The sequence below is a fragment of the Protopterus annectens genome, chromosome 8.part0 (genome assembly GCF_019279795.1).
Source record: "Protopterus annectens isolate FY-2018-M chromosome 8.part0, PAN1.0, whole genome shotgun sequence".
In the NCBI taxonomy this organism is placed as follows: Eukaryota; Metazoa; Chordata; order Ceratodontiformes; family Protopteridae; genus Protopterus; species Protopterus annectens.
Window position 1 is genome coordinate 1,922,631,388 of NC_056741.1, and position 16,543 is coordinate 1,922,647,930.

General features: G+C 40.9%; 1 protein-coding gene across 1 annotated transcript in view; it reads left to right on the plus strand.

Moving 5' to 3' along the window:
- The window catches only part of ELMO3 (engulfment and cell motility 3), a 1,057,243-nt gene that overhangs the window by 349,926 nt on the left and 690,774 nt on the right, over window positions 1-16,543 (plus strand). The window contains exon 4 of the mRNA XM_044081425.1: window positions 9,458-9,530. Coding sequence (XP_043937360.1) covers window positions 9,458-9,530 — 73 coding nt within the window. The remainder of the gene's footprint in view (window positions 1-9,457; window positions 9,531-16,543) is intronic.

Sequence of the window (16,543 nt, forward strand, 5' to 3'; positions counted from 1 at the left end):
CCAGACTGGACGTTTGCCCTTGGTGGAAAGAGTCTTGGTTTTATTAGGGATTGCCTGATCCATGCAGTCCTGGAGGTGTTCGTAGAAGGCATTTGTAAGGGCTTCCGCAGCTTGGGTTGTGGTTTCCACTGGCTCGGGGGCCTTGAAGGATACCACACCAGTCTTGAGTAGTGTGAAGTTTGCTTTAGAGAAGTTCTTCACTGTGGTCTTTTTTGTTTGGGGTGGGGGCGGGATGTGGATATCCAGTGAGATTAGTTTATGATCTGATCTCACCAATGAGGGATATACTTCCGGTGTGGAGCATTTTGTCCCCATGTTTGTGACGATGAGATCCAGTATATTTTCTCCTCTTGTGGGAAAGGTGACTAGTTGTTCCATGGCATTTGAATTTATGAACTCCAGGAACCTTTGGGCTAGAAAGTTTGGGCTTGAGTAATGTTCCCAGTCTATATTCGGGTAGTTGAAGTCACCCAATATAATGGTGTTTGGAGATACATTTATACCCTCCAGTGTCTTCAGGAAGGCTGTGTGGGGTTCCTGAGTTTGAGAGGGTGGCCTGTAGCATGCTACAAATTGTAGAGCAGTTCTGCCTATGGTTAATTGCACCTGGATGGTTTCCGATGCTTCGTGCGTTGCCACCAACCTGGAGGTGTGGGTATCCTTGATGAATATGGATACACCCCCTCCTTTTGTGGTGTGGTCCGGGTTTTGGGGCCGAAACGCATGATATGAGGTAAAACCTGATAGTGCCGGTGTGCTCTCAGGAGCCTTGAACCAGGTTTCAGTCACAGCACAGACATCGATGTTCTCCATACTGAGAAGGGCCTCGAGTGTGTGCATTTTGAGATTTAGACTTCTGGCATTGAGCAGCATTACCCTTAGTTTCTTCCCATTTTTGTTTTCTAGGGTGGTAGGTTTAGAATTTGAGCCTTGCCTAAAAAAGGCACTATGGGGGTGGCAAGAGCCTTAGCCAATATCCGGAATCCCAGGGGTGACAGGTGCAAGCCGTCCCTTCTGAAGCAGCATGGCTTGTCAAGCATGTCATCCCAGGCAGACAGACACTGGATCCCCTTTGAATGACACCAGAAATTAAGCCAATTGTTAAAGCTGATCATCTTGTCTCTATGTTGTGGCATCATTCTTGGTGAAGGAAGGATGCTGCTCAGGGTCAGGGTCATACCTGCCTGGGCTACATAATCAGAGAGCTCCTCTATGTCTCTTTTCATGTAGTCCAGGGAGGTAAGTCTCAGGTCGTTCACACCAGCATGGACAATGACTGTGTCATATTTGTACTTGCTGTGGAGTGACCAGTGCTTGTGTTATGTGGCGGATTCTAGCGCCCGATAGGCAGCTTACTGTGACCCTCTCCTTGTTCAGCCTGGTGAGTGGGACGTCAGTTTGTCTGACTATGGAGTCACCTATGACAAGTATGTTTGGTGTTGTATTTGGCCTTAAGGGCTGTGACTGCTTTGCACACTGATTTTGTGTTTTATGTGTTGCCTGTGGTGTGTCATGAGGTGGCGGTTGCTTGGGTGTCTGCTTTGGAGGCCTCTGCTGTTTAGGTAAATTTTTGCTCAGAGCCTCCGAGTATGTCTTTGTGTGTTTATGTGTTTGATTCATTGTTGTGATAGCTTTATGTGAGACTGGTTTTGTGGTGTGTGTAGTTGCCTTCTCCTCCTGTCTGGTCTTGCCAGTCCTGAGTTGAGAGAGCTCAGCCTCCAGTTTGGCTAAATAGCTGCATCTCTCAAGTATTTGTGTTATGTGGGAGGAGGAGAGGGTTGTCTGTGTACATGAGGCAATTGTAACATTGCCTCAATATTCCCAGATTCACCAACTGGACAGGAGAGGACGCCAGCATCTGGCCCTTCGACATGCTAGAGAAATTAAGAAGTTTGGGGTGTAACTGAATGAGAGAGGACTTAGTAAGGAAGTGGGTACTCCTGGGGGGGGGTTTCGCTAGTGAGGGACTTTGTATAATACAGAAGTGCTAAGCCTGAAAAGAAGATGCTTTTAAGACAAGTGCTGAGCTTTTTTTTTTTTTTGGAGAAAAAAAAAAAAGCTTTTTAGGAACAAGTGCTGCGCTTTTTAGTTAAGGGATATACTGTTTAGATTACTAGTAGAGCAGTTCTAAGGGAAAAATGAAGAACAGACTTTATGGAGCCAGAAAAAGTTTAACCTTGTTAAACCGGCGCTGCCCGATGCTGCTCTAGTGGCAACTCCGCGCTAAATTGCGCTAAAGCACGCTAAAGCGTGCTTGATAGCAGGGGCTGGAAAGAGCCAGGAATTGACCCAATACGGCCAATAAAACTACAGTTTCAAGTCAGTAACCACTCCCACGGGAGCAGGGGAGCTGCTCAATGTTTTTCACTGCCACTGATCAACAGAGAGACTTTCCTTTAGCCCAAGCAAAAATGGCCTCACAGAAACTTACAAACAGTTCAGGAACAGCAAGCCTGTAACTGAACTTTTTTAAATCTCAGAAAAGTGGGAAAAAAGCAAGATTTTTTTTTTGTTTTTTTTTCAGAGATAGCAGAAGTTCACAAGTAATATCAAGTTATAACAGTGCAGTAAATGACCCCACACAAGAGTGCTAGGTCAAAGACAGAAAATATGCAAGTTTTGAGAAAAAGCGATTTTAAAATTAAGTGCAAACAGGAAATTCAGTAAACAGCTTTTGGTTGTGCTCTAAATACAGCTACTAATGCAGAAATCAAGTTTAACAAGCCAGAAAATGCTCAAACTAGGCAACTATGCAGAAAAACTTAGCAAATAAACAGAGAAAAAATACTTAAAATCTCAAAAGTGGCTCCCTTCTTCTCTCAGCGTTTTCTCCTCTTGGTGGGTGCTTCACCAACAGCCAACAAGCCTGAAAAGACGCCAAACCCACGAGGCAACTAGGGTTTAAGAGAGGAAGATGAAGGAGTTTTGGAAATGACCCCTACTGGTCAATAAAACTACAGTTTCAAGTCAGTAACCACTCCCACGGAAGGGCAGGGGAGCTGCTCAATGTTTTTCACTGCCACTAATCAACAGAGAGACTTTCCTTTAGCCCAAGCAAAAATGGCCTCACAGAAACTTACAAACAGTTCAGGAACAGCAAGCCTGTAACTGAACTTTTTTAAATCTCAGAAAAGTGGGAAAAAAGCAAGATTTTTTTGTTTTTGTTTTTTCAGAGATAGCAGAGGTTCACAAGTAATATCAAGTTATAACAGTGCAGTAAATGACCCCACACAAGAGTGCTAGGTCAAAGACAGAAAATATGCAAGTTTTGAGAAAAAACGATTTTAAAATTAAGTGCAAACAGGAAATTCAGTAAACAGCTTTTGGTTGTGCTCTAAATACAGCCACTAATGCAGAAATCAAGTTTAACAAGCCAGAAAATGCTCAAACTAGGCAACTATGCAGAAAAACTTAGCAAATAAACAGAGAAAAAATACTTCAAATCTCAAAAGTGGATCCCTTCTTCTCTCAGCGTTTTCTCCTCTTGGTGGGTGCTTCACCAACAGCCACTAAAGGAGGCAGGCAATAGCTAGGTGAAGGACATGTTTATTTTAGATGTAGGCATGGAACTCACAAAGCTGGGATACTAGATGTGGGGCTTGTGCACAATATCCCTATATTTTTGAGGTCAAAACTTTGTATCTGGAGAATGAAACACTTTCTTCTGTTGAATTCAGCAAAGGCAATTGTCAGTCTAATGGTGTTGTCTATCTTGCTAAGTGCTCAAGTTGCCCATTTTTATGTAGGCAAAATGGAGAGGTGTCTCTGTAGGGATCTACTTTGAAAGCTCGAAAGGCCAATTACCGAACATGATTTTCATGAGAAGAAAACATGGAAACCTTGATTTTCCCAAACGAGAAAATTTTACTACGATAAGTAAACATTTGTCCAACCTGGGGAAATATGCCCTTTTTTCCCACTGTAGTGTGATCCAGGAGTTGGTATACATAGTTAGGGTGGGTGTGTGTGTGTGGGGGGGTGCAGCCCTCCACCTAGATGGGTTTTACATACTGTGGTGTGTTTCCATGCAGATCTGGGCAAGTGTTTACTTACCCAGGTAAAACTTTCACGTTCGGGAAATCAAGGTTTTGATGTTGTCATCTTGTGAAAATCACATTCAGTAATCTGGCCTTTCGAGCTTTCAAAGTAGATCCCTCCATAGACGTATATACGAGCATAATTATGAAATAGGAAAAAGAATTGAGAACAATGCACTAAGCATTCCAGAATATGCACAAACCTTAAGACATTCCAGTTTGGTATTTTAGAACAGATAAGGCACATTCCTAGAGGTGACAATGCAAAGGTCAAATTAGAGGCAAAAGAGGTTAAGTGTCAACTTAAACTTCATGCATTTCAGGAATCAGGTTTTAATAATTCACTATTTTAATTCTCAAATTCATTTATAAACAAACAATTTTACAAGCTGTTTCTTCAACGTTTTTAAAAACTCACTTCATAAACACTTTTTAAAGATTGATAATATTTTATTAATTTTATTGATTTGAATTCATTATTTGTTTAAGAATTTAATTTTTTCTTACACTGCTTTTATTAAATGAGGTCTTCTGCTGCTTATTATACAATAATTAGTAATTAATTCTCAAGTCATGGCTGGTATAACATGGGAGTGTTTTGTTAGTTTATTCATTTTGATGATGTCCTGCATTTTAAATGGATGAAAGTGTTCATTCATATGTGCTTTATGGTTGAATAAAGGTGTTTTGGGAATTAGATTTGAATTCTTTATTCAAACTGCCAGCATTACATTATTTTGTTCTTAGATATAGGCTTGACTATTAACCATTCTGGGACATATTTGGTCCTTGTTATAACTTAACTGCATTTGCATGAGAGTTTTATGTAGGATGAGTGGTCCACTTCCTACTCTTTCACCAGGCCTGGCAGGTATTAAATCGATTTTCTGGAAAATACTCTTTGAGGTAAGGGGGTGTTATTTTTGATCCAGATCCAGAAACATCATCTGTACATGGTGATATGGAGCATAAAAGTGTGCCAACATGCTGTAGTTTGTTTTTCATGATGCCAGCATACTGGATGACTAACAAAGAGGCTAAGAGATGATTTGCAATAGCAAAGAACAAGGCATCAGAGGCACTCTACTAGCTTCTGGAAAGTGACTCGGTAGATGAAATAAAAAGACTGCCAGGTTGCAAGGCAAAAATATAAAGATAAAGAAGATCGTCAGACACCCTTAATAAGGCATGCCATCAACAACCTGCTGACTAGTCCTCAGGACATCAAAGGCAGATGGATGGAGTATTTCAAGCAGTTACTCAGTAAAGAAAACCCCGCAGAAGCTGTACTGCACCAGACATAGTGTACATTGAAAGAAGAGGAGAAGTCCACCATAGAAGTCAGAACTGCACTAAGGAAAATGAAGTCAGGGAAAGCAGCAGTCTCAAATGAGGTCACAGCAGATATGATAAAGATGTTAGGTGAGCTATGGGAGTAATGGCTTCTGAGGGTACTCATAGCAGTATGGAGAAAAAGGCATATCCCACATGACTGAAGAATAAGTATTCTAGCGCCAGTGCACAAGAACAAAGGGGACATCCACAACTGTGGGCAGTACACAGGTATCAAACTACTGTTGCACTGCATAAAAGGTCTGGAGAGGGTGACTGATAAACAAATACATAGAATAGTAGAAAGTATGATGGGAGATGAGCAGTTCAGATTCCGAGCAGGATACAACATACCTGACTTGATGTTTGCAATTAGACAGATAGTTGAGAAGAAGCTGGAGATGAGGAAAGATTTTAACTGGGCATTCAATTTTTGAGAAAGCTTATGACAAGGTTTCAGAAAGCTTGACTGTCCTATGATGGTTCAAAATCCTAGAAACTTTGGTAAATTTAATGTGGGCTGTGGCTCAAGTACAAGCAGTGTTTGGTCTCACAGAGGGGCAGTCAGTGGGTGTGGCTATTAGGATTCAGGTCTTAGCCCTCTGATATTCACACTGGTGATGGACTACATTAGCAAACAGGTAAGAGAAGACATATAATCAAAGTTACTTTATACAGTGATGTGGCATTACAGGAAGACTCTGAGCAAGAACTTCAGCAAAGGATAGGGGAAGGGAATGGAATGCAAATCTGAAGGCATATGGGATGAACCCAAAGTCAGATAAGACAGTTGTAATGGAAGTAAATGCAGGAAATCAGAAGAAGTTGAGAACTGAGATAGAAAAGAAAACAGTGGAACAAGTTAACACAGTCAAGTATCTGGGAGAGGTGGTTGAGGAGAAGGGAAGTCTGAATGAGGAGGTTAAAGCTAGAATCAGAATGGTTGAAGCCAACTGGCACAATGTGTCAAGGGTAGTGTGACAGAAGAATGCCAGAGAAACTGAGAAGTAAGGTGTACAAAACATTGGTGTGACCAGTACTGCTTAATTGTCAGAAACCTGGGCAGAAATGGCAGAGCGGATGAGAAAGCTAGAGGTGATGGAGATGAAGTGCCTGGGACAGGTGATAGGATGTACACTGTTGGACAGATGAAGAAATTAGGACATCCAAGCAAAACCTAACGTACCTATAATTGCAGAGAAGATCAAAGAGAACAGTGAAGACAATTTGGGACAGACAGGAGAAAAGCCAGAGGAAAACAGGGCATCCAATAAAGAGATGAAGACGTGTGGCAGTCAGACGTGATTGCTGAAGAAGGTAGGAGAGTGCATTGAATCGAGAGAGATGACAACAGTTGACACAACACTACTATGCCATGTAGAAATGGGAAAAAGGGGTTATGATGATGATCGTCATCATGACATCTGAAAGCATTTTCTCTTAGGGCATATTAATATTTTTTTCCACCTTGTTTCATTCCTTTGTTGACATTCCCAATCACATATGAACTGATGTATTATATGCAGTCTGATGAACTGAGATGGCCAACCTATGTTTATTTGGTAGCTGGCAAATAACTTTGTGGCCCAAGACCAGAATGTCTGAGAGCTTTTATACATTTTAAACATTGGAATGAATATAAATGCAAAAGAGTGACATGATTAAATAGAATTCTTTTCACTGATCTTTATCAAAAGCTAATTGTTGCAATACATTTCCTTTTCCATGGAAAATAGCCCATGTTTCCCCCTCCATTCTGATCCAGAGCTTTCACAGATGCCACCCACCCTTGTGCCAGGCTCCACCATCCCCTAGAGATTAGTCCAAGGTATGACTTAAAAAGAGCAGCTGCCCACACTTACCTATGCTAAGTCTGAGATGCCATTTCTTGAAATATTCCCTTTTCTCTTGAGGTGTGGCATTCTCAGATTTGGTATGTATAAGTCTGGGGGCTGGGATAAGCTTGTCCCCCACATGAATGGTTTAGGGGGACTTGCCACCCTGCTAAAAGAAGTTTAAAAGTGAAGAGCAATTTTCAAAATTTTCTGCTTTCCTATGTTTTCAGTCTTTTATTTGGCTTGACGGCACTCATCATTTCGAGCACCGACATTTTAGTTGGGACACCAAGATACGCAGTATGCACTGCTTTACCCACATCCTTTTTTATATTATTATTAGGCTTGTTAGACTGATGGATTTGTAGTCCCCTGGTCAGTTGTTGGTTCACCCATGTGGAGGGAATGACTATTGCCATCATTGGTATAGGGATATTCCTATAGTTAAACAAAAATTGCTTAGCTGTAACTTAATTATATTTTGAAAAGAATGGACCAGCGATAGCATGTATATCTTCTTAAAAAGCAATAATGTGGATGATAGTCTAGAAAATGTTTTTCTAGCTCACCTTTAAAGGGGAGTATTCATTTACATAGTCAGTTATTATGTAGAAAATGTGTTTTGAGTATTACTACTGTATGTTATAAAGGGGAACACGTTATTTTGCATTGTTTGTAGGCCTAACATGCAAAAATGATACTTAACAATGTAGATTAACCATTGCTAATAAAACACCTACCTTTTTGCTTGTCCTTCTGGTGCCCAGATAATTTCTTCCTAAGGTTGTATATTTACTTTGAGATATATTATGTTAGGGCAGATGATTCCAGCTGGCATGTGGTATTTTGACAAAGGATTTTTAGTACCATCTGATCAAGTTGTAGACATTGTCTGCCATATTTTGTCCATATAAGAATTAGAGGAGGGAACATTCCATGGCTTTTTAAAAGCATTCAAGAAGGACAGCATAAGCCTTAGGACTTACTGATATATTATTTATTTATTTATTTGTATTTTTATCTGAGGTACAGCACTGATCCCAGTGGACCTTTTCCACACTCATCCCAAGAACACTGTTTGATTAAATGACTTGCTCAGAGTGACACATTTAGGAAAATGGAAGCTGAGGGAAACAAACCATGGACTATAGAAGGCAGCTTGTTAACAGCTCAGAGCATTAATCCTCTGCACCAGCTAATTAATAAAAAGTTTGTCTTTTCAAAAAGCATTCATGTGAATGATAGTCTAGAGGATGTTTTCCTAGCTCACCTTTATAGGTTCATAGGTTCATAGGTTCATACTAGGCTATCTGCCCTAGGGCATTTATAAGCCTAGCCAGAGTGTGTTTGGCTTTCGCCACCCATTTTAAATTAATTTTGCTATGCCCTTTTTTGAGGTTAGTATACTGTGCCTCTGTCTAACAGTGACACAGAAGTGATACCCGGGGTAAACCTACGATCTCCCATCCACTCATCAGGATTCCTCTTGAAGAGAGTCAATGAGGGACTCTGCCTAACCTGGACTGGGATTTTATTCCAGAGTGAAGGGAGCCTCTGGGTTATGAATCTGTCCCTCCAGCATGTCCTATTTATTTCAGTGCTGAGGTTCAAGTCTCGGCATAGCTCGATAGGATTTGGATTTTCTGAGGTGCAGCATGTCCATTAATTCCGGGTTGGACATGGCTTTATACGTCAGGCACAGATCGCCTCTGAGCAGGCGGTATGCCACTGAGTAGAGCTGGAGTTTCTTTAACCGGGCAGCATATTGCATCTGTTTGAGCCCTTTGATCCTCTTGGTGATGTACGTTTGGGGTCTTTCCAGTTGCTGCAGGTGTCTGGTAAGGTACATCCCAAAAGGGGCATTGTACTCAATTATGGGCCTGATGAGGGATGAGTAAAGAGGCACGCACTCACATTTTATATGTATATGTGCATTTCTATCTATATATATATATATATATATATATATATATATATTTATATATATATCACACACACACCACACACACACGAACATATATATATAGATACAGATATATATATATATATATATATATATATATATATATATATATATATATATATATATATAGATAGATAGATATTTATACACACACACACACACACACACACACACATATATATATATATATATTTGTATAATACTTATATATATGGATGTATATGTGTACATTCATTTGTTTCCCCATAATTACTCTCCTGGAAATAATTGCTTCTCTTTTTCATTTTCAGTTGGAGCCTGACTAACCCAGAGCAGTATGCACTTCAATACCTGGATGACGCACAGGCCTACATCAGTGAGACGGTAAGTGCTTATAAAGTTTCTTATGGTCTGCTATGTGTCAGGTAATGAATAAAAAAAAAAACAAGGTTTGAAAAGTCCATTTTATTATACCACAGGTGTGAACAAGGTGTTTTTCAAGGTGATTTTTCTCCATTTACTTGTTACTCTGTTTTAATCATGTATTGCTTGGACTTAGTTCTTAACACCTGTTTGTTCTAACTTCCTTTGCTTATTGATTCCTGGCATTACCCACACCACTAACAAGACTTGTGTTCATTGCAAGCATGGATAAAAGATTAAAACAAAAGTCCCACAGCAGACATAGACTCTCAAAAGAGAGGCCCCGACAAAATAGAGAAAAATCTGTAGAAAGATATTTGCACACTATCCTTTCCAGCATATAGAAGAACTATTGCCAACCTTATTTTATCAAAATGTAATGGGAAATATGAACATTCTATGTAAAAAAATAAAAAGTGTTTCAATACACAGGCTGATGACAACACACTCAAGCCAGTAAACCTGACTTCTCTAACTGTAAGACATGTTTCACCATTTACGGATCATTAGCAGTGTATAGTAGAGAATTAAACATTAATTTTACTGAAATCAATTTATACATTTACTTCAGTGGTACCAAATGCATCTCATATAAAAGTGCAAAAAATCTTATAGCAGATGTATGTGGGACCCAACTGTAGAGACCCTTCCAAAATGGAAAAAAACAACTGTATAGAAATATTTGTAAACCCGCTTTTATCAAGGCGTCATGGAAAATTCACAACCCCCCCCCCCCCCCATAGCATAATGAGTCTTGAATGCACATCAGGATATATATATATAGCTCTTTGATCTGCAGTTTGCTTTGTTTGCTTGACTTTGTGATGTCCAAATACCGGCGGGGCACCCAAAGCCTTGTAACATTCATGAAAATGACAGGTGTAACCCATCACACAGTGAGTAGGCAGGAAATCAGTTAACAGTTACACGAGTCTCTGTTCTGTTCTTCCTGTTTTTATTATATGAAGCTCAGAGTCATTCAATGCTCATTGGCATTACATTTTTATGGATTCTCCTCCTTCTTTGAGCAACTTTTACAGCTCTCCTGACAGAAAGTTCTTACAGATTGTCCTCATGGTCACAGGCCAGGAAAGCTGGCCACTATGCAGAAGACTAACATAAAAGCACCAGTGTCATCTTTGTCTGTCTGTTTGTACTATAATACCTGATAACATAGTCAGACATGTAACAGTGGATCACTGTGTTATTAATGTTAGTATTCACTCATCAGTAATCAGGTTTGTAGCTCATCCTTTAAGTATGACATGAAAGAGCCTTCTCATAGCTGGGTGATGAAGAAACAACAGTAGCATTGATATATAGCCACTTTGCAGGTACTGGCTGTGTCTGACAGGAGATGTCTGGCTTCATAGTGTAATTTCTGCTATGCTAGGAGGGAGAAACAGTAGACCTGTGCAAAACATTTATATCCCTCTTCTGGCTTCTGGGGAAACAGTGACACATTAAATGCTAAATTAATGTAAGTGAAGGTGTGTACATAAACTAGCCACATCTGTACCATACAGCCAAAGTGCTTGGGGGGGGGGGGGGCTTCATCAGGAGGGGAGTTCAGACTGTTTCTCATTATACTAGCATATAGTCAATAGTGAGACTGTCATACAAGTACACTAATTATTATGGAATGCTTATCACACGTGTTCAAAATGCCGTTAGTACTGTTCAAGTGTAACAATAATAACAAATGGAAAAAAGAGAAAGGGTTAGTCATTTAACTGAGTAGACAAACATTTAAATAAGGAAAATGTGCAAAAATTCAGTAAAGCGGATGCTGTCATTCACAGTGATAATGCTGTAAAACCATTAATACTTTCACAGTATTACTATGTCCAGATACTGGTGAAGAATTACAGTTATGTTTTCAAAATGATATTTACCATTGTACCCAGGGGATTTATGTGATATGCATGTTTCTGTCTGTAGTGCGTGCATGAGCCTGAGCGTGGGTGTGTGTGTATAAATATGTATATGTATATAAATAATAAATATATATATATATATATATATATATATATATATATATATATATATATATATAGATAGATAGATGTAGATATATATCTTTAGAAGAATGAGACAAATAACACTGCACTCTAGCCACTGGTAAAGTTCAAACAGGCCAAATAGTTTTTGCATAGATGTTGTGTTGTTATGATTTGTTGTAAAGATTTCACTTTCACTTTCGCTTTTCCTTTCACAAAGGAGCCAAAATGAGACTGATTAGTCTTCCTTGCTTTTTTTGAGTGGGGAGGAGGGGTGGAACTCAGCAAGCTGAGGTGATGTATTGCTTAGTTACTTAAAGTAGATGCAACAGGAGCCGTGGGGGAAAGAAACTCAGCTTCAGTAGCTTAAATAACCTTTTCTGAAGTGAAACTTTGTTTGCTTATGGGCATCAGGGATATGCTATCCTCTGCATACTTTTAAAATTACTTAATATAACCACTGGAGGTATTTGACATTTAGAAGTGATACATTTGTTTTCTGTCGGCCAGAAACAAGCAAAAATGTCTGTAGGTGGTGGTTGGGTCTATTAAGGAAAACAAACAGAAGCAGAAAGGAATATGCACACATACTGACACTCTGGTATGCTTTAAATGAAAGAGAAGGATTTCTAACTGAGGATAGGTTACTATTAAGTCTTTTATTTATTACCCTGCATTGAAATTAGAAAAAAAAAGTGTTTTGTAACAGCTAAACCAGCTTTAAAAACAAGATGCTGCAGACACCTACTGTTTAAGTAGATTCTTAGGAAGTTCCTTACTACATTGTGGTTGCTGAATTGTACAGTGATCCTTTCTGTTGCAATACCCTTGCTTTTCAAGGTTGTCTGGTAATTGATCTGTGTACTAATGAACAACATTATGTAAATTCCTTTGCCAATATAAATGATTTCCTTTGCTTCACACTTACGGAGTGCTTCTAGCACACAAGCACATACCTCCAGTCACACGTAGGATTTCTCTGCCTGTGAAATCTGCCTACCGCCTGTGGTATTGCCCTTTTGTGCCCCCTCCCAACGACATCTTATGATGTTCTTTGTGTTTCACTGTTGCAGTCATCACATTTAGGTTATCTGCCTGCAGGTAGCCCTCAGTTGGCCCGAATACCAGAGTTTTGGGATTTCTGCATTGGATGCTGTTACTTCTTCCATGACGTCAGGTCGTCAGGGGTATAAAACAGGCAGCCGATGCCATTACATCACAGTCTTTCTTGCCGAGAAGGAGCCCGAAGCAGAAGCGGTTCACAAGTGCCGGTTGGCCACTACCTGAAATTTTCGTTTTTCGAGTTTCAAACCTGAAGTCTTCTAAAACTAAGTACCCCCTTGGGGATTCTTTTTTCTTGCTCTAACCGATGTCAGAAAAAGTTGACAATTATCTTGCCTGTAGAAATCAAATGCATCACAGAGATTTTCATTCTTACTGCGTCATCTGTTTAGGCCCAGACCACGATGTCCCTCGCTGTCAGTTTTGTGCCTTGTTTAACACCCGAACCATTTGTTGTCGGGCCATTTTTGTCACTAAATTCTTTCGCTGTCGTTCTCCATATTCTGAAATGACTTCGGTAAGCCATCCGACTACCGATCTTCCTAAAAAGTGCAAAGATAGAGACAGACCGCATAGGTCAAAAACTGCTGACGACGTATCCATTAAGCTAGTCGCCAGTCCGCCGGTACTCAGTGAGGCACCTTTGCAGCCCCTGATGCCTGCTGCTACAGATTCGCAGGCCTCTGCTGACACCCATTCTGAGTCCGGTATGCCGCGAGATGCTTCTTCGACTATGGAACCTGCGGATGTCTCTACCTTGGATGGGTCTGGAGCCGCTGTGCAGGCACCAGCTTCTGAGGGTGTATTCCGACCTACCGATATTCGCATTAAACTGACAACTTCTTTTTTATCTAAAACTACAGAGTTTCTCAGGCCCAGAGTACACACTACGCCTAGAAAACCGACGACCAAAGTGCATGCTCAAGCTCCCATGCCTCAAAAACAAATGCTTAGAATGGCTGAAGACCTTATCACCCTTATTAGGGGGAAGCCAGCCTTCCCCTGCTAAGAGATCAATAATTGAGTTTCTTTCTCATTCTACAGACCTGGAGTCCGATGACTGACCCTTCTGATTACCAGGACATACCCTTATCTACCTTTGAGGATTCAGATGCAGAGGAATCCATTCCCTCTGCCTCCCATCCAGAGGATTTTTCTTTTGGTGAAACCTTGCATACTTTAAGAGAGCATTTCCACTGGGAATGCCAGGATTATCCTCAGTCCAAAAAGAGACTCAGAGAATTTTTTGAGTTGCCTCAGCTCAGGCCCCTAGCTATACCCCCTGTCCTGGATGTTGTAGATGATGTCTTTATGGAATCCAGTCTTACTAAAGACACTTTACCACCGGCCCCTAGAAAACCTGACAGGTACTAAGAGTACCTGATTCTCACAAATTTCTCTTTAAGAATCCTACTGCGGATCCAGAGACCATTTCCCAGGGGCCTAAAGGTATTAAGGCTACTACAGCCAAAAACCCTACTCCTTCAGACAAAGATTTCAGAGCTTTAGACAAATGGGGTAAGAAGGTATATACCTCTGCAACTCTTGCCATCAGGACATTGAATTGCCAGTTTCATATGTTGAAGTACTAGCAACATATTATGGAACAAATTAAACATAAAATGGTGTTACTTCCAGACTGTGCAGAAAATAAAGATTTACAAGAGTTAATGCATTCTGCAAACCAAGTTAGTAAACATACTTTGCAGTGTGGCTTTGATGCCCTAGAGGCATCTTGCAGGGCTGCAGTCACTGGATCTGTACTGAGAAGGCATGCTTGGCTGAAGGAACAAACCTTGCCAGATCATGTCAAATCAAAATTACAAGATGCTGCTTTAAATCAAGACCGTTTGTTTGGCACCAAAGCAGAAGAGGTTCTTAAAAAGATGGAAGAAAAAGCTAAATATATGCAAACTGTTAAAGAATTCTTCAAAGTGCAGCCACCTAGATTCAGTAGGCATTGGCCTACAAAAAAATGTTCCTTTCCAGCCCCTTCCAGGCCTTCACAGTCCAAACCCAGGGGAACCAGACCACCAAGACTACAGTATCAGGGTATGCAGAGATCTAAACACTGGAGTGCTCCCACCTCAAAAAGAGGGAGTGGCAAGCCATCCCCCTATGGTAAAAGTTCACAATGACTTGTCAATTATCCTTCCCAGCCCTGCCCATCTACTTGCACCCCTAGGAGGAAAACTTGCCCTTCATGCCAAAAACTGGATGTCCATTACTCAGGACCGATGGGTTCTAGGTATTTTATCCCAGGGGTACAGATTCTACTTCTATTCCCTTCCAACCCCAAGTGGGTTTCCAGACCTTCCTCCAAACCAGTGGGCAGAGGCTCAAAAGCAAGTACATTCCTTGCTCAATATCAGGGCCATCCATCCTGTTCCAGTAGAACAAAGGGGACAGGGTTTCTACTCCAGACTGTTCCTAGTGCCCAGAAAAGAGGGCTCTTTGTGTCCAATTCTGGATCTATCAATTCTCAACACCTTTCTGGTGGTCCGAAAATTCAAAATGCTAACCCTGCAACAGCTTCTCCCTATGCTAGCCAAGGATGCCTGGCTAGTCACCCTAGACTTAAAAGAAGCCTATCTGCACATCCCCATAAGGGAGTCTTGCAGGAGATGTCTCCACTTCAGAGCAGGCTGTATGCACTATCAGTTCTCTACACTTCCCTTTGGCTTATCTACTGCACCCAGAGTATTCATAAAGTGCCTGGCTCCAGTCATTGCATACTGCAGGCAGAGAAATATCCAAATTTTCCCATACTTGGATGATTGTCTAATTCAGGTGGACAGTCAGGAATTACTTCTTCAACACCTGCCATTTGTAAAAAGACTCCTATCTTTATTGGGATACACCATCAACAAAAAGAACTCACAACTGGTGCCCAGTCAAAAAATTTTTATTCCTGGAAGCAAGCTTGAACACAACTCCCCAGATGGCTTTTCTCACTCCAGAAAAAAAACAGATCTATTTGAACAACTACTTCAGACACATGGCCACCAAAACCCAGCTATCTGCAAGGAAAATACTGCAATCCCTAGGGTTCCTGGCCTCATGCATTCTGCTAATTCCATATGCAAGACTGCATCTGAGGAAACTTCAATGGTACTTAAAAAGTCTTTGGTGCCAACATTCTCAGGACCTGGAAAAAGTCATTCCAATCATTCCTTGTCTAAGGGCAGTGTTCCTTTGGTGGGCAGAAGTATGCAACCACAACAAGGGACTGCCTTTCACTCAACCCCTCACCGCCCAAACCCTGACTACAGATGCATCAGACTATGCATGGGGGGGTCACATGGCGGGCAAATGCATTCAGGGAAAGTGGATCCCAGGACAAATTCTCCTGCACATCAATCAGAAAGAGATGTTAGCTGTACAGTATGCTCTGACAGCCTTCAAATATCTAATCCTTCCAGGACAGCTGCTGATAAAAATTGACAACACCACAGTTATGTGGTACATAAACAAACAGGGGGAACAGCTAACATCTGTGCAGTGACAGAGACCTGGTTCAAAGCTCCAGAGAGCACCCCTGCATTACCACGCTATAATTCATCCCACACCTTTCGGCCACCAAACCTAGACTGAAACAGTAAAGGTGGAGGCGTGTCCATATTCATTAAGGACATCCACACCTCCAAGCTAGTTTCTCAGCATAATGCATCCGAGATTATCCAAGTTCAACTAACTCTGGGCAAAACCGCAATCCAGATTGTAGCTTGCTACAGACCCCCCACCATGCCCCAGAATTCCCACTCCTCTTTTCTTGATACACTGGAAAATATTAAGGTACAACCCAACACCCTAATAATGGGTGATTTCAACTACCTCACCATTAACTGGGAAAACTACTCGTATACCAACACTTTTGCTCAACGTTTTCTGGAATTCATCAGTTCCAACGCC